An 18,225-nucleotide genomic window follows, 5' to 3' on the forward strand; every position below is an offset into this window, starting at 1 on the left:
CCATTTTGGAGTTGAGAAGGCTGAAATTTTAGAGGAACTTCTCACCTCTCAGGGCTGGAAGGAACAGCCACATTCACTGGGCCTGCTGGCCCTGAGACCTCTGTTGGCAGCCAGTGGCGGGGTCAGAAATACCAAGCCCCAGCCTAGCAGGTGGCCACTTCCCTCCTGGACAGACACCCCAGCTGCTACATTCAGGGTACCCCATGGAGTGGCCGGCCCAGCTCATCAACAGACTTCTGGACCCTTCCCCAGCCAAACAGCAGGGACAGCCACTGAGTCTGGCAGTGACCCTCACATGTCACAGGGCACCCCTCTGTAGCCACTAACTGTTCCCAGAAAGGCTCTTCAGGTAGGAAGGCCCAGACAGCAAGGTCCCCCTCCTGCTCCCCGGTGTGGCCCTCGGCTTTCTGAGAAACAGACGACTGCAAACCAGCGGGCTCTGAGCTGCCGCTAAAACCTGCTGGGACCAACAGCACTTACTCAGGTGGGCCACAGGACGGACACGATTCTTCCCACTCACTGTCTAATCAAACGCCACCCTGCTATCCAATATGTACCATCCCTTCCTTCTCTATGCACAAAGCTCTCTGGAGATAAGACAGCAAGAAGTGATGGCCAGGAGGAACAGCTCACAGTGGGGCAGCTTACTCCAGACTGGATTCAGCACTAACGGAGCTGGGGGGCACCTGGCGCCAGGGATGCTCCGCTCCAGGCCCCTTCACATTAGGGCCACGCCAGCTGCTTTCCTGCAGAGGCTGAGGCTCAAAAGGCAGGGCTGTGCCACAGTTACAGGGCTGACAGGGCTCAGAGCTGGGGTAAGGCCAGGTAGGAGGAGGTCAGGTAAGGAGGCCCAGGGGGGAAAATGCCAGGAAGGATGGGACCCAGGTAAGGAGGCCCAGGTGCGAGAGTGTCCCGGTGGGAAGGCTCCCATACCAGCCCCTCTCCCCTCACTCGAGTTTGAACAGAATAGTCTGCAAGCCCCAAAACGTGAGTGGACTGTGTAGGGGTGTAGATCCCTGTGGGAAGGCCTCCCACCAGCAAGGCACATATCCTGTGTTCCAGAGCGCCCCTTCACAGCCAGCCAGCATGCTGTCACGAGGTATCCACCTGACCTGACACCAGGACATGGCCCTGGGTCCCATCATAACCACCCTTGCAGCCAGCAATGCCATCTGCCCCCAGCCCCCGCCCTGCTATCGGCCTCGCTTCCTCGCCCTCCCAAAGATGGGGTTGTCACCCTGCCTTATCCTGACAAGGTGCTCTTTGAAGGGCGGACCTCAGACAGACGCCCTGTGCCCCAACGCAAGCCACACCAAGACTGCCAGACCAGGCCTGGGTGAGGGCAGGTACAAAGATACCACAAGAGCAGGGGCCACAGAGCTGTGGGAAGGGAGGAACACAGAACCTATCAGGCACGGACTCCTGCATCTCCTGACCCATTCAGAAAACGGAAGAGACGCAGACGCCTCACGCTGGCGCCAGCCCCCGCCTCCCTGAGCCTCACACACATCTCTTCCTGAGAGGGGCGACCCCGGGCAGGGCTGCCTCCTTGCCTGGCCTCTGTCCTCCTTTGCATCTCTGGGTCCTGAGGGTCCCCAGACACTGGGAGGGTGAGCCCCTGCCCAGCAGGTGATTACCTGGCTCCCTGGTGCAGCAGCTGGAGCAGCTTGTTCAGGAAGGTGGGGCTGGAGGGGCTCAGGGCGCACAGGCAGTGCCGGCTGCGGGGGCAGCACGGGTTGTGGGGGCAGCATGGGTTGCGGGGGCAGTGTGGGTTGTGGGGGCAGCGTGGGTTGTGGGGGCAGTGTGGGTTGCGGAGGCAGTGCCAGCTGTGGAGGGGTGGCCCTCATATTCTGCACCGTGTGATGGGGGGAAGGAGGGACGTCGGTAGGCGCCATCTGTGGGAAGGCCGCTGGGTACACAGGTTGGGCCGGGAGCTGGGCCACGGCAGAATGAATGGACAGGGCAGCCACGCCCGGTGGGGCTACGGCCAGCAGGGGGATGGTGGCTGGTGCATTTGGCACAATGGTCCGGCAGGGCATGGCCAGGGGCGCCCCAGGGGGGTGGGGCAGCTTCACAGCCTGCAGAGGCAAGGCTGGGGACGCAGCGGGGAGTGGGGCAGCGAGGCTCGGCAAGATCACGGCTGGAGAGAAATACTGAGGCGGTGGCACGGGAGGCACGGTTGCAGTCGGCAGGTCTGGGAGGGCTGGAGGGAGGCCATCGATTCCCGCCAGGGGCGTGATGGGGGGCACAACAGGAATCGGGGGCATCTGAAAGAGACACAGGAGTGCGTCAGTATGGGCCCCAACCAGGGTCCCTGCCCACAGCACTTGCATGCAAGGACAGCCACAGTCATTGGGGACGAGGGGACACGGGATGAAGAGAGCATGACCCTTTCCCTCCGAGACACCTTTGTGTAGCTGCTGTTGAAGGGAACCCAAAGATAAACCCAACAGATGCAGAAATCTCAACCATGTAAAGCTCTTCAAATAGAAAAGGAAAGTTGGCAGGCTGGGAATGACCTGCTCGATCACCCCTGGTCCAGCGCATGGAGGCCTCCCTGTGTCCACACTCACGACAGCCATGTTGGGGGCTCTGAGGGAGTCAGGGGCAGCTCACATAGTGTGAGCAGCAGCAGCAGTGACCACGGGTCATAGAGGAGTGACTTCAGAGCCCTGGAGCATTTTCATTCGGAATGGCTGGGACTGTCAGAGCCACGAGACTGGCCCTGAGCATCTGAAATCACCTTAGCCTGATCCCTGCAACACGCACAAATTCAAGTTGAAACCTGACTTCTCAGAGGGTTCTCAGAGAAAGCAAATCTTTGAGCCACGTTGGCTGGCTCAGGGGACACCCCTATCCTGTCCAGCCTTGCCACACCAGGAACTCCCGAAAGCTCGCCTGTATCTTCTCAGCAATGCATGTGCCTCCTGGGGGTGGCTGCCACCCGGCCACGTGGACTTAGCACTTCCATCTTTGACAGCCGTCTCGTGCATGCTGGTGTGTGTCACCTGGCCTACACCTCCATGCAATCAAGAGGCAGCAAAAATGCACATGGACTCCTGTCTGTCTGAACGAGCAAGATAACGATTTCACTAGACCCCGAAGCTGCCTAATGTCCTATGGTGACATCTGGGCCTTAGCAGGGTGAGAAAAAAGAATCTTCCAAGTGGGGCTCGTGAATCACAGGAACACTCGCTTGCCCCATCTTTAGAGTGAAGCACACTTCCAGTCTTATCACTGATCAGCCTGTCCAGGTCACCGAAGGCCTCAGAAGTACCTAGAATCCTCCATGCCATTTACCTGGGCAATGGTGCCCTGGCCCCGGCTACATTCTGCACCAGTTATATGCAGTCGGGTCCCTCGAGTGATGGACAGTGTACCCAGAGAGAGACAGCAGAAGTCACTTCTCCTGTGTGAGCCGAGCCTTGCTGACTGGGCTTCCCTGCAGTCAGCAATGCCACAGGCTGGCTTTGGAACTCCGAGGAGCCACATGCCGCACGGCCCTGGGGGAGCTCCACAGGAAGAACGCTCCTCTGAGGCAAACCTACCCGCTTTCTGTGCCAACCCAGCAACCACCTCAAGGACTGCTGTCCATGACCTTGGACTAACAAACCTTTTCCTGTCTTGGATGAGCCTGGGCACATGGGTAAGCTGAAGGCAGATGGGCACGTTGCTGGGAGGGTGCCAGGTGATGGGGTGCTGGGCTGCCCACCCTTCCTGAAGGACCCCATCTGCCACTCACAGCCCAGGTGTCATGGCCTGGAAGGACCAAGAGCAGCCTGCCAGGTTGGTAGAGAATGTGAGGCTGGAGGGCAGGAGACAGCAACCAAGCCAGACACCATGGGACAAGTGGCCGGTTGTGTGGGTCCCTGGAGTGTTCCTGGTGCATATGACTGTGCACAAAGCCCACGCTGCCCAGCCCGGACTCCCCAGCCCAGCCCCAACTCCCTGGCCAGCCCGACCCCAGGTCACAGGTCACATGCACAGACAACCCCCTCTGTGGGTGTCCTGGTGCACCAGCCAGGGCCTGGCAAAGCGTGCGCCATCACTGACGGCAGCCATCAACCTAGAAGTACCTGCGGAGGGACTTGAGCAAGCGGCTGCAGGGGCGCCTGTGGCATCTGGAGGGGCTTCAGCTGAGCAGGGGCCCCCACTTGGGAGGCTGGAGCCAAGTATGGTGGCAGGTGGGGGGGAACCGGCTGGAGGGGGCCCACGGGCTGTGGGGCCAGGACCTGCGGCAGGGGTGTCGTCTGGGCCAGCGGAGGAGGCTAGAGGGAGAGAAGGTAGCTCCCCTTAGACCACCAATCTGCCCAGACAAGTACATCCCCCTGGTTACACATGACAGGATATCAACCCTCACCCTCACATGTACACGCACACGTTCACATTCACACATGCCTGCACACACACTTGCACAGTCACACGTATACACATTCAGACACAAAAACCACCAAACTCCAGCCAGCCTGGAGCCAGGGCATAGCAGATCTTGCAGAGATGTTCTGTGTGAGCAGAGCCTTCCATGTGCAGGGCACTGTGAACACTATGCACGCACGCAAATGCACACACACACACATGCACATGCACATACGAGAGTCACCCCCATCCCTTAGGCACACCAAAGACCTGGGGGAACCACAGAGGATTTGAATGAAGGATCTGCGGGAGGTGCTCACAGACCTGGGCCCAGGGGCCAGCAGAGCTGACTGCCTGCCTGGAGGGACAGTGGCCACAGGAGGTGCCACACTCACCTGCTGGCCGGGGGGCGCTGGCTGGCCTGGGCCCGTGGGCACGGGGGTGCTGGGCGGCGGCAGCACGGGGGCGAAGCTCATGGCTGGATCCGGGAAGTGCTGCTGGAGGGGCGGAGGGCAGGCAGGGGCCGGGACGGAGCCCACTGGCAGGCCAGGCTGCAGAGAGCACCAGGGCCACACTCAGCAGCAACTCTCAGCCACCAGGCCCCCTCCTGGGCAGGGGCAGGGTAGCCTCATGTCATCCCTGTGCCTGGTCCCCACCAGGGTCCCTCTTCCCAGGAACATGACAGCAGAAGCAGTGAGGGGGCCCTGGGCATCATTCACAACAGTGAAGGGCCAGGAACAGCACAGCCCCCAGCCCAGGGGTGGCCAGGCACGTCAGCCCCACAGAACATTACACAACCACAAAAAAAGCCAGCACAGAGGCTTTGCAGAACCGTGGAGAAAGGCTTCCAAGGACATTAAACTGGGGAAGCTCACGCTCCATACGACTGTGACTATGTAAGATGAAAACTTATACATAACTCACAGACGATATGGAGAGAAATGGGCTCTGGAACAGCATGCGAGCACTCCAGCAGTGGAGCGAACACAGACCACAAAAGAATGGGAAATCTAAGCTCTCAGAATGGGTATTTGCTGCCATTGAGGAATTGCTGCGAATTTGTTAATTTGTTGGTGTAATAACGGAATTGGGCTTTGTTCTCTAAGAGTCATTGTGCAGAGCCAGAGGCTGAATCATTTACAGGGGAAGTGTCTTGCTGTCTGGGATTTATTTCAAAACGAGAATGTGAGGAGCAGACAGGGCTACAGAGGATCATGGCTCTTCCATCCTGCCACGAACATTCTCTCCCGTGGGGTTCTCTGGATCACGTGAGTGACGGCATGCCCAAAACTGCCCTCCTCACTTGTCTTTCGCAGTGGGTGCTTTATGAAAGGCAGCATGGTGTGAGTGGTTGGACCAAGTGTATCTGGGATTGAGCTGGGCTTCTGGATTCACCTGAAGCCAGGGAGTGGAGGATGGGCCTGACTGGGCCGGACCATCCGTCTACCAGCTCTGGGCACTGTGCACAGCCCAGGAGCTCGGGCAGGGCCTGGCAGCCTAGGAGCAAGTGGCCTCATGCTCCTGACAGCCTCCAGGTCAGCCTGGCAACCCCACGCCAGCTGCTCCTCCTTAGCTGTTTATCCTCCTTCACTGGGTGCTGCAGACACATCACCATGGCAACCACCCAGGAAAGGCACGGAGGGGTAGGGAGAGCCCTCAGCACACCTGGGGACTCCTTCCAGGCCTCATCCTTTTTGAGTAAGTTGTCACTGTGTCACTAGGTAGGAAGACTGAGACTCAGGCCCCTAGTCCAAGGTGACTGTACCTGTGATGTCCCTGCTCAGGTGTGCTGGTTTCCACGCTGATGCCAGGCCACAGGAGAGGGACTTGGCCCAGTGGGAGCCCAGGCCAGGAGTGCCTCATGTGGCATCAAATGGCATGGGAAGCCCTAACCTAGGCTGAGGAGGGATGAGAGCCAGGCAGAACATTCCAGTCCAGCCCCAGTTCAGCCAATCCTCAAAGCCAAGAACCACCACTCTGGAGCAGCAAGTAGCCTTTTCTTTTTTTTTTAATTTGTTGTAGAGACAGGGTCTTGCTTTTTTGCCCAGGCTGGCCTGGAACTCTTCGGCTCAAGTGATCTTCCTGCCTTCGGCTCCCAAAATGCTGGGATTACAGGCATGAGCCACCACGTTCAGCCTCGCCTTTCCTTAAATGAGGTCTTTCTGCTGTTTAAAATTGTATTTCACTTCATTTTGTGAAATGAAGAAAACTGCAAATGCAAATTGCAAATGAGTCCTGGGGCTGCAGTCAGCAAAGGCAGACTGGGCAAACAGCTTCAACTGCTTTTCCAAAGGGCCTTTCTGGACCCTTCCGACTGAGCAGGCCTGGGAAGGCTGGTCCCACATGCAAGGGTGCAGCAGGGCAGCCAGCAGGAAAGAGGAGGCCAGAACAGCCCATGTGCCCACGCTCAGCCGACATCAAGAAGACGGGCCACAGCACTGAGTGTGCAAGTGACAACCAGCACAGCCAAAGCGCCAGGCAGGAGCTGCTCACTAGGGAAGGAGGAGCTTGGCCCAGAGTACACAGTGGCTGCACCTGTGATGTCCCTGCTTGGGCTTCCCAGCTCACACAGGAGGTGAGACAGCCCACCCCATAAACCACCCTCTGAGGCTGGGTGCAGTGGCTCACACATGTAATCCCAGCACTTTGGGAGGCCGAGGAGGATCACCTGAGGTCTGGAGTTTGAGACCAGGCTGGCCAACATGGTGAAACCTCGTCTCTACTAAAAATACAAAAATTAACTGGGCGTAGTGGCATGTGCCTGTAATCCCAGCTACTCAGGAGGCTGAGGCAGAGGAATCACTTGAACCCAGGAGGCAGAGGACCCAGGAGGCAGAGGTTACAGTGAGCTGAGACTGCGCCACTGCACTCCAGCCTGGACAACAGAGCAAGACTCCGTCTCAAATAAATAAATAAATAAACAAACTACGCTCTGAGGGTACCAATCTACTGCCTGGGGCTCATGGGCAACCCCTCTGTGGCTGGGCACTTGGGACTGCGAGGAGCAATTGTTTTGCTTTCTAAAGTGTTTTTTAAAAATCAAAATAAAAAAATAAATGCCGAATGTGACCCCACTCATCTTAGTCTTTCCCGTGGGAATCAACCCACACGCGTCGTCACAGCCCGAGGCTCCATCACTCCTTCGCCACACGTGCTCCCTGAAACTGTTCCCCTCATTCCCGCCCTATTTTCATAGCTCTGACTTTAACCGCTACACAATATCTGGGAGAGAAGTGCCAGGAGCCCCTCAGGAGGCTGGGCAGCGAGATCAAATCTCAGGTTTCCTTCTTACAAATGATGCTTTTCTGTGATCTATGGAATAGCCTGGGATAATGTCCCAGGCCCAGGGCACTGTCAGTGGGTATCACGATTGTGGCTGTGGGTTGTCACCATTATCACTGTGCCCGCTCCCCAGAGGGAACCACTCAGCTCTATCATAGCCTCCCAAACTCTGGGTGTCCTGGGGTCTGTTTTCCAATAGGGTGTCTTTCCTATCTAGTACGTCTTTACGGGAACGTCAGGGCTACTCGGCCAGTAGTTCCGCAGCTGGCAGCAAGGACAGGGCTTTCCTCTGGGCCTGGCTTTTGAATGTCTCCCCAGGGGAAGTGTGGCTGGACACTGACCACAGGCCACTTTTAATGCTGACCACAGTGCAGTGCAGCCTGGACAGCCCATCACAGAATTTAGAGCCCTCAGGGCCCTCAGACCAGGTAGTGGGGATGGGGAAGGGGGTGGGAGTGGCGCTCTGACTCACTGCAGCCGTGGGCTGCTGGTAGGCCCCCAGTGAGGGCAGGCTCTGTGGCAGGACGGGCCCCTCGCTCACAGGGGGGCTGCACACACACTGGGCCGGGGGCGGCGCTGCGTCGGCAAGGGAGCCAAGCACCACGCTCTGCTGGCTGCTCTGCGAGTCCGAGTACACGGTAGAGCCCTGGCCGCTGTCGAAGGTGCTGTCCGCTGGGGAGGACAAAAGCAGGACTTAGAGTGGACATCTCCAAATGTCACATGAACAAACAATGGCTCATCTGCATATTTTCTTCTGCAAAATAAAGGCTTGATTGTTTCTCCAGATCACATAAATAACCCGCGCATATTGTTTAAACAATTGGCTGCTACAGAACCATACTGGGGATGCTGTCACGGTGCCCCACTCCAACACTGCCCATGTCTGGCCAGCATGATGTCAGGGCAGGTACATCGTGCCAATCCTCCCGCAAGGCAGGTACCCACAACCAGCTCGCCATGGCCTGGGCAGCAAGCACACATTCCAGCTCTTAAAGGCACAAGGGACTTGGGAGGCCAAAGGAATGTCTGAGGTAAGAAAAAACTGATGTCTTCACTGTAGAGATAAATATCACCTGTGTTTTATAAGCAGGGAGGGTGTCTCAGGACTCTGACCACCTTCACACACCATGGCAAAGGGCCTAAACTGCGGGGATTGAGGTCACGGGACCAGGTCTAACTTGGTTGGAAAATGGGGTCAAGGTGCCCCCAACACCGACAGAGAGGCCTTGAGAGGGAAATGCACCCACTATTTCCCTGTGCAGTGGATGCAGTGGCAGGGGTGGCACCAAGTGCCCATGGCCTGAGCTCCCCCAGAGGCCTCACATGGCTCAGGCTGGCCTGGTCCCCATCAAACCCAAACAGACCTGCCTGCTCGTGGGGGCACAGACATGACCCCAGAGCCCACGGGCTTCTCATACTACAGTGTGCCTGGGAACATCTTCAGCCTGTGGGGTCATGCCAGCAGAGGGGAAAACAAAAACCTGTCTGAAATGGTACTTTGGGCTTACTGCTTCCAGATGCCAAAAGCTACAGAAACTTTAGAATTTACCACTTAAAAACGCCACGCTATTTTCGCAAGGGGCTGCATTTCAGAATACTGTGTCCGTTTATAATTTAAACAAAGGGGAAATCCTGTTGGCTTGGCGTTAAAATAACTTTTCCCAGGAATGGATAGAATCTATTGTAACCTAGGAAGACATAAGAAATGCTGAGGTTTAATTGTGCAAAACCAATCAGACAGGCAGCTCTGATTTTTAATGAGCCGAGTGGTCACTAAAGTGGTCACTTCCACTTAGAGAAAAGAGGGGAGAGGAGGACGGGGAGGAAGGGGAGAACGTGCATAGACCTGACAAGTTTCAAGTAGAGCAATTCTAACCATATGTGTAGCATTTTATTTATTTATTTATTTATTTATTTGAGACAAGGTCTCACTGTCATCTGGACTGGAGTGCAGTGGTGTGATCACGGCTCACTACAGCCTTGACCTCCCAGGCTCAAACAATTCTCCTGCTTCCGCCTCCTGAGTAGCTAGAACTACAGGCATATACCACCACACCTGGCTAATTTTTCTATCTTTTGTAGAGATGGGGTTTTGCCATGTTGCCCAGACTGGTCTCCAAACCCTGGGCTCAAGTGACCCACCCACCTTTGACTCCCAAAAGGAGCCACCATGCCCAGCCCACATTTTACATATTTAAAGTGAATATGTGCCGGGCATGGTGGCTCATGTCTGTAATCCCAGCATTTTGGGAGGCCGAGGCAGGCAGATCACGAGGTCAGGGGTTTGAGACCAGCCTGGCCAACATAGCGAAACCCCGCCTCTACTAAAAATACAAAAAAAATCAGCTGGGCATGGTGGCACACACCTGTATTCCCAGCTACTCGGAAGGCTGAGGCAGGAGAATCGCTTGAACCCAGGACATAGTGGTTGCAGTGAGCCAAGATACTGCCACTGCACTCCAGCCTGGGCGACAGAGCGAGACTCCGTCTCAAAAAAAAAGAAAAAAAAAAAGTGAATGAGTTCATTAATTACACAATTAAACATTTTAGAAGACATTTTTGAAACTATTGGCAAATGTGCTACTACAGTCATCAGCTGCTTAAATGGAGTCACCAAGGAAGCCCCCGCTTGGTCAGGACACTTGGTGGGCAGTTTAAGAAAACACAACAAGGGAAAACTGTAAAAACTAACATACTGTTGCATCTTCCAATACAATAATGTGTGTCTGTTTGCCAATCTTGTTACACAGACCGGGTTCTTCTTGGATTATGGGGTTCCTGCTCTTACCCAGCACATCCCAGAGCAAGGTGCAGAAGGCTATGTGGGGTGCTATCCATTATGAAACAGAAGGGGATAAGGGTGTACATGTGCGCACACATGTGGATGTCAGTGTGCATGTGCATATTTATGCATGAGTGCAGACGTGTGCATGTGATGTGTTCACATTTGTGGGGTGTTCACATGTGTACATACGTGTCCATTTGCATGCAGGGTGGGTGTGCATGTATACACACACGTGGGGCATGAATGTGTGCAGGTGTTCACGTGTGGTATCCACATGTATGTGCATGTGTAGATGTGCCTACGTATTTGTGTGTGTGTGTTCCATGTGTGCCTATGGGTGTTCTATGTGTGCGGTAGGCTACATGTTTTATTATTGTTTTGTATTATTATTTTTGTATTAAAATACAAAAATTAGCTGGGCGTGATGGCACATGCCTGTAGTCCCAGCTACTCAGGAGGCTGAAGCAGAAGAATCACTTGAAACCGGGAGGCAGAGGTTGCAGGGAGCCAACATCGCACCAGTGCACTCCAGCCTGGAGACAGAGCGAGACTCTGTCTTAAAAAAAAAAAAAAAAAAAAAAAATTGGTAGCATCTGTTGCCTCTAGGGAGGACAATGAAGTGATTTGCTACCTCCTGGCCTTTTTGAATTTTACGCCATGTGGCTATATTACCTAGTTTAAAGAAACCGCAATGAACAAGTAAAAGTGTTTTTGAGGGGCCGGTTGCGGTGGCTCACACCTGTAATCCCAGCACTTTCAGAGGCTGAGGCGGGCGGATCACGAGGTCAGGAGATCGAGACCATCCTGGCTAACACGGTAAAACCCTGTCTCTACTAAAAATACAAAAAAATTAGCTGGGCGTGGTAGCAGGTACCTAATCTAAGCTGGAAGTGGAAGCAGGTAGTAATCCCACCTACTCAGGGGGCTGAGGCAGGAGAATGGCATGAACCCGGTAGGTGGAGCTTGCAGTGAGCCAAGATCGTGCCACTGCACTCCAGCCTGGGCAACAGAGCAAGACTCTGTCTCAAAAAAAAAAAACAACAAAAAAAGTGTTTTTGAGAAGCGTGGCCATGGCCTCTGCACAAAGCACACAGAATCCTTCTCAGTCGGTCTGGAAGTGGGCCTGTCTGCAGAGAGAACACCCACACCTGAACTGCAATCATCAGTTAATCAGTGTCTCCATCTGATTTTCCCACAGTGGATCAAACCTGAATTATACTATCTGACCACAAGCTAAACATATAGAAATATCCTCAAACTACGTCTCTTCAAAGTTTGAAAAAAGGAGATTTTTAAACTCCCATCCTAGAAATTGTTTAACCCACAATTACGATTTAAAAGTGTGTAGTGCTGTGTCGGATGTGAAGAATTTCTTCTTACAAAAAGTCGGTGCTCTTTAATTTTTTAGATGTATCAGAAAATGGAGCAATAATGTACCAATTTTATTCTCCAAAGCAAACCTGAGCAGGTTCGAGTGACATAAATAGTAGGCAAACCATCTCGACATGATGACTGCTTGTTTGAATTTAAACAGCCTACTTTGAAGAACTAGCCATTTCAATGATAAATGAAGGATGTGCATATTAAATAAATTAAACAGACTATTTCAGTCTTTGCACATGAATGATCTGAAATATTGGCCCGGGCAGGTCCCGTGGCTCTGTCATTCTATCCCATGCATATTCACAGAATGAACAAAGCCATGTTCCTCAGTCCTCAGCTCACTGCTGAATTCTTAGGATGTTGAGGGCACAGGCAGGAACTTTTCTGCCTGTATGTGCAGAAGATACTAGGTTTTCCCTAAATGGTCTTAGATGAAGCCTGATCCAAAGTGATTCCTGCCAATTCATCAGTAACACCCTACTGAAAATGTACAAAAGGTCCCAAAGGTTCTGCCTTAGAAGGGAGATAGTACAGGGGATGGGAGGTCCCCATGGCAACACCACAAGCCAAGCCAGCAAGCAGCACACTCTGTTCCCAGGACAGATGTCCCACCAAGCAGCTGCTGCCGCCACCTCACCTGGCCTTCACATTCCCCCCAAGGGGGCAGAACTGTCATTCTCAGACAGGTTAAGGGACCTGCCCCAAGTCCACAGATCCATAGCAGATCACCGGGAAATGTTGAGAAAGCCCCAATCCCTTCCCTGAAACAAGGCTCACCCATACCTAGGGTCCACACCCTGCATGGTGGGCTGGGGGGACAGGGCCCAGGCTGGTCACAGAATCAGGCCCTGCACATCCGAGTGCTTGGGTCTGCTGGCCCCACCACCCTGGAAGTTGCTCTCTTCTGAAGTTCACGACATGCCCTGGCACCAAGGGTGCTGGCAGAAGACGAGCCTGTCATGGGGCATAGGCGCCCAGCCAGGACTCCCGGGAACTACCTACAGCTAAAGCAATCACCCATGCTATGTGAGGACAGCTCAGAGCTACATGATGTCTCCTCCGAGGGGATGCTATGCTGACCCCCTTTCTCACAAAGCATTCCAATAAAGGGAGAGGACTTCATTTTTATTTGCCCAGTAGCTGGTTTCTGCAGGGTAGGTGGGAGGGGTGCCCATGGCCACCCCACCCCTGAGCACTCACAGGCCAGGGAGGTGGCGCTGGTCGGCAACGTAGGTGGCAGGAGGTGCTGGTCAGCCTCCGGCTCCTCAGGCTCTGGTGGCCCAGGCTGCCCAGCCTGTGCATGGTAGGTCACCTGGACCTGCAGGGGCACCGGCGGACCCCTGGCCTTGTCCGGGCTGCCCACATCCTGCTGCTCCTTGGGCTGCAGCGCGGGCCAGATCCTCTCCCGCCGCCACTGGATCAAAGCCACGCGGTCACGGATGGACTTGGCCACGATCTTGACGTCACTCTCATGGAAGAATCCAGACTCTATCTGTAAAGGCAGTCATGTTGTCAGCATTGCTGGGGATCAGCCCTCGCCGGCCCACACCCCTTACCTAAAGTGCTTTCCCATCACTGGCTCATCCACGCAGCACACGCTCGCCATCCCATTGCCACTGAGTGTAAAATCCGCGGGGACAGCTCAGAGATGGCACGGCAGGGGTTTGCCAGGCAAGGCAAAGAAAGACCACCACCACGCAGGCCTGACCTGCCTCCCACAGAGTCCACAGCAAGAGCAAAGCAGACCAGCCCCTCAACTGGACCCGAGGGCTCCCTGAGCTCCCGGCCCCCCCAGGGCTGGTGGCAGACAGGAAGGGGCTCCTGATTGTCTCCATGCTCAGAAGTGGTGACAAGGAGCTTTGGAGCTAGCACTTTCCTGAAACGTCTCTGAGTCTGGGGCTGCCCAAAGATGGGGGAACAGGGCCACACCCGAGTTGCGGATGGAGGAAGGACATGCGTTTTGTAATTAGGGACCACTAAGGTATGCACTGATGCCTGGCAAGTTTTAAAACTGATTTACCAAGCACAGCCTTGACAGCATTTGTAAGAGAGCCCCAAGGTCTCCAGGAAACATCATGAGCTCGCCAAGAATATTCATGGAATAACTACGTTCTTTCTTCTGATGAAAGAGAACCCTTTTGAAGGAGCTGCTCTTGCTAGGCTGCAGTTGTAGTAACCACAAACACATGAAAACACAGGAGAACAAAGATTCCAGATCCACCCGCACTTCCCCTCCCTTCCTGAGCACCTCAGTCCTAAAGGCGCTAGGTCAGGCTGGACCAGCCAGGCCTCCGCAGTAGGGCGGAGGTGCCCGTGCAGGAGGGCATCCTGGCTTCGGGGCAGTGCCAGGCACAGAGGGAGTCACAGCTGTCGGGGAGGGGAGGTGGTGACAGCACCAATGGAGGCCAGCGACCCCGCAAAAGTGACCAAACAAGAAAATATATTAGGGATAGTGGACGCCAGGCTCCTCAGGTGTGGAGAGGCAGAAATTTTCAACAGGAACCTTTTTGCCGGGTGGGAATTGGAGCTGTTGGTGTGAAGCGCACAACAGACGTGAATAAACACAGACAGACTGCACAGACAGACTGCACAGGCAGGCTCGCGACACCTTCGTGGTGTAAATGTACAGACGCATGTGTACTTGTGAACTGAGTTTATCAGGAGGGCCTGGGAGCAACAACACCCACAGCAAGGAGCACACAGAGCTCGGCCAGGACAGGAACGCAGCGCGGCTCTAAGAGGCGGCAGCTCAAGGCTGGGCAGGAGAAGGACAGGATGAGCTTGATAGTGAGGATGTGCTCAGAGTGACAGGGACGTGCAAAACGGCACGGAAGCCAGTGCTGAGGGCCTCCCACTGGCAAATCTGGGGCATTTTGAGCATCAAAATGAACAGTGACACGATGACGGTTTAAAGGACGTGTCCACAGACTCTGACATGCATTTTGCATATCGGGGTGGCAGGAAGGGTGAGGTGTCACTGCTGGTATCAGGTGGGGGGCGGCGGGTAGGTGTGGCCTCTCTATCTCCATCTCTCCCTCCCTCTGTTTCTCCCCTGTGGCTCCCTCACCCAGTCTCTTTGCCTCCCTTTCCTGTGGATCATCTGCTCTAGGGGAAGCCATGTCACAAATGACCCTATGCAGAGCCCCTCCTGGCAGGGAACTGAGTTCTGAGGCAGGGTCTGAGACTGCAGCCCTGGCCAACACTCGATCCCATCTCACTGGGGCCCTAAGCCAAGGCACCTGATCCCTGACCTCCAAGGTTGTGGCCGGGGCGTTTCGAGTGACTCACCAGGCAGCAATGGGACAGCTCAATCCATGGAGCAGGACCCATTGAGTAAAACAGAAAACCACGAGGCCACAGAGAGGTAGAGAAATAAGTGGGAAGATTGGTGACAAACAAGATATTTACAGTGTCCAAACATTCTCCATGAGACACGTACAGTTGCGAAAGGTGAGAGGAGCTCAACTTAGAGAAGCCACAGGCGCCCTGCACCAAGCTGAGAGCCAGCATCTGCCTAACTGGCGGGTGAAGCCGTGCACCCCTGGGAAACGCATGCAAACTCAGCCCCTTCCATGAGATTCCCATGGAGATGCAAGACCCGACTGTGACCCACCCACAGAGGGACACCTGAGCCCGTCCCGAGGGACAGGACATGGAAGTCAGGCGAGGAAAGGGGCCCAGAGGCCTTGTGATGGTGTCACTGGGACAACTGGGGACCTGAGTGGCCTGAGGATAGGAGGATGGGCCTGAGGATTGACGGTACTTCCGGATGCAAGAAAGTGCCCTAGTTTCAGGAAGCAGACATGAAAGTATTCCGGGCTTCAGGGGAACCAGGTCAGCCACTTAGTCTCAAATGGTTCATGGAAAATAAATGGTTCTTTGTAGTGTCCTTGCAATTTTTCAGTAAGTTTGTGATTATTCAAAAATCTTTGTTTCAAAAGACAATTTTTTTCCACAGAATGATGTTCCCTAACAGAAACAGCCCTGGTCAGTCTCCCCTGATTCAGAAGAGACATGAGTGGGGCGGGGGAGGGGGGCCAGTGAGGTGGGACAGAAGCTCACGGCTCAGTCAGTGGGACCCATCTACACTCAGGGTCGCCACTGGCCCCAAACCAGCCCCAAGGCCACTCAGCAGCAGGGCAGCCCAGCTGGGAAGGAGGAGAAACCAGGCACCAGGTTCTCTTCTGGCTCAGAGTCCAGAGCGGATTTTTTTCTAGGGAGCCCCAGAGAACAAGCTCCAACCCTGGGGGGTCACAGGGAGGCCGAGGCAGGTGTCCCTGTCACTGGCACCCGGGGGCAGGTATGCACAGCTGGCCAGACCTGCTTGGCCCTGGCCTTTGCTCCTAATGAGAATGTGGGTGAGGCCATTCCTAAGGCTCCACGTAGCCTCGGGGTCATATCCAGGACGTGGCCCTGCCCTTGCCCACCTCAGCCCAGATACGTGACCAGAGGCTGCCAAGGCCACGTCCTCCTGCTGCCATTACTATTTGCTGCTGGCGCCACAGCCCACAGCCCATTTTCCCTTGCGACTCTGTCTTCATCATCAACCCCAGCCTTCCTCTCTAAAGTGTTTCTTCTATTTTTTTTTCCCAAACAGGAAAACATTTAGCCATGGTGAGTGCCACACAGGCACATCGCATTATCGGGAGAGTATGAAGGTGGAGGGGAGGGCTGGCTGGGAATCCCCTTGGGGGTCGACTCCCAGAGTCCCTTACTGATTGAAGCTGGCCCAGGCCCCACAGAGTCCGCTATTTCCTCTGTCTCTCCCTGGGGAGCTCTATCTGGCCCCTTCCATCCGCCGAGTGGAACTTGCTGAGAGGTGACTTCAGGAGAAGGAGAGCTCTGCCCCATCTGCATTCTCTCCCACCCTGGGGGTCCTTCCAGAAGGAAGTCTCATCTGGATTCCAGAACATCTCTACGGCCTAACACCTGCTAATCTCAGGGACTTTTGTTTGTTTGAGACAGGTCTCGCTCTGCCACCCAGGCTGGAAATCATGCAGCAGGATACGGCTCACGGCAAAGGCCTCCTAAGCTCAAGCAATCCTCCTGCCTTGGCCTCCCAAAGTGCTGGGATGACAGGCGTGGGTGACTGCACCCAGCCTAATCTCAGATTTTAGGAACAAGAGCAGCCTCAGAGCCAGGTGCTAGTGTCTCTCTAGCCGCAGCAGATATACCAACATCAAGCTGTTTTCACTGCATCACGGCGAGGCCCCTCTAGTCTAGGATCCATGGCAGGGCTGGTGTCAGGACCCCAGGGAGGCCAGTGACGGACTCTGGTGTCTGAAATGGGCGGGAAGGAGTAGTGAGAGGTTAGAACCTGGAAAGGCCCCATAGGGACCCAGTGTCAACCTGCTGGGGCACACAAGCTTTTCCCGGGGAGTGAGTCCCAAGGTAGGAGCATGTTGCTTCCAGCTGCTGTCAGGTGGCTCTTGAGGTCCTGCCTTCCCTGTTCTTAGCAGAGCGGGGCGGGTGCTGTTTATTGTTGTGCTGAGCACAGGTCGTGTCCCTTCTTCTTGGATGCTCTATTTCACGGGTGACGTGTCTCACAATGAAAAAAATGTAAAAGATGCAGAAGCAGGGGTGAAGTTGCTGGGGCCAAGGGGCCTCTGCTGTGAACTGATGCAGGAACACAGCCCCAGAGTTCAGTCAATTGCCAGGGACGGGGACTTGTGTGGTCACGGGCACAGGAGGCTGTAGGTTGAAGGGACAGCTGCATCCACAACGACCCTGCAGGAGGGTGGGGGCAGGGAGGCTGAGTCTCAGTGTGGATGAAAAGCAGGGAGGAGTCGCAGTCTTGGGAGGCTCCTCCCGCTTGCCTGTCTTGGGAGCTGCTAGACAAGGCCCAGGGCAGGTTCTGGGCTTTGCCACCTTAGGACAGAACCCAAGACAGGCAAGGAGGCCATGAGGTCTGGTGGAGGCAGTAATACTGCTCTGGTAGAATCCTGGGCCCCTCCCCAGGCTGCACCACCCATGTTGGAATTGGCGATAAGTGGGCTCTGATGTCCCCTCTGCCGCTCAGCTGTCGCTGTAGCACTTGGCCTCCTGACACGGCTCCCCAGTCCCTCATACCCTGTCCCCCCAGCACTGACCAAGCATAACCACATTCGTGGAAGGAACAAGAGCGCCTCGTTCTCCTGCCCTTCCTGAGGCTGTCACCACATCAAAACCAGGTCATCCCAATGTCCTCCTATCCTTGCCCTTGGCCCAGACCTCAGTATCGGGACAGAGGTAACTCCCTGCAAGGTCAGAGCCAGCACAGCTGCCCCAGGACGTTCCTCAACCTCATGTGTGTGTGAGACTCCCACAGGTCATCCTCATCCTCCCTCGAGGCCATCTTCTGTCCTCTCAAAACCTCAGCCATCCCACTGAGCGGCCAGCCAGGTGCCTCCAGAAAGATGTTCTTGGCCTGCAGCCACCAT

The 18,225-nt window shown here is 55.1% G+C and overlaps 1 protein-coding gene across 14 annotated transcripts in view; it reads right to left on the reverse strand.

Moving 5' to 3' along the window:
• WNK2 (WNK lysine deficient protein kinase 2) overlaps window positions 1-18,225 on the reverse strand; it is a 132,082-nt gene that overhangs the window by 59,624 nt on the left and 54,233 nt on the right. For all 14 annotated transcript variants that reach the window (XM_055271895.2, XM_055271886.2, XM_063636223.1 and 11 more), the window contains exons 8-12: window positions 13,007-13,298; window positions 8,111-8,310; window positions 4,752-4,907; window positions 4,077-4,268; window positions 1,638-2,267 (exon numbers count right to left, since the gene is read on the reverse strand). In XM_055271895.2, coding sequence (XP_055127870.1) covers window positions 1,638-2,267; window positions 4,077-4,268; window positions 4,752-4,907; window positions 8,111-8,310; window positions 13,007-13,298 — 1,470 coding nt within the window. The remainder of the gene's footprint in view (window positions 1-1,637; window positions 2,268-4,076; window positions 4,269-4,751; window positions 4,908-8,110; window positions 8,311-13,006; window positions 13,299-18,225) is intronic.

The sequence above is a fragment of the Symphalangus syndactylus genome, chromosome 3 (genome assembly GCF_028878055.3).
Source record: "Symphalangus syndactylus isolate Jambi chromosome 3, NHGRI_mSymSyn1-v2.1_pri, whole genome shotgun sequence".
NCBI classification, from domain to species: domain Eukaryota; kingdom Metazoa; phylum Chordata; class Mammalia; order Primates; family Hylobatidae; genus Symphalangus; species Symphalangus syndactylus.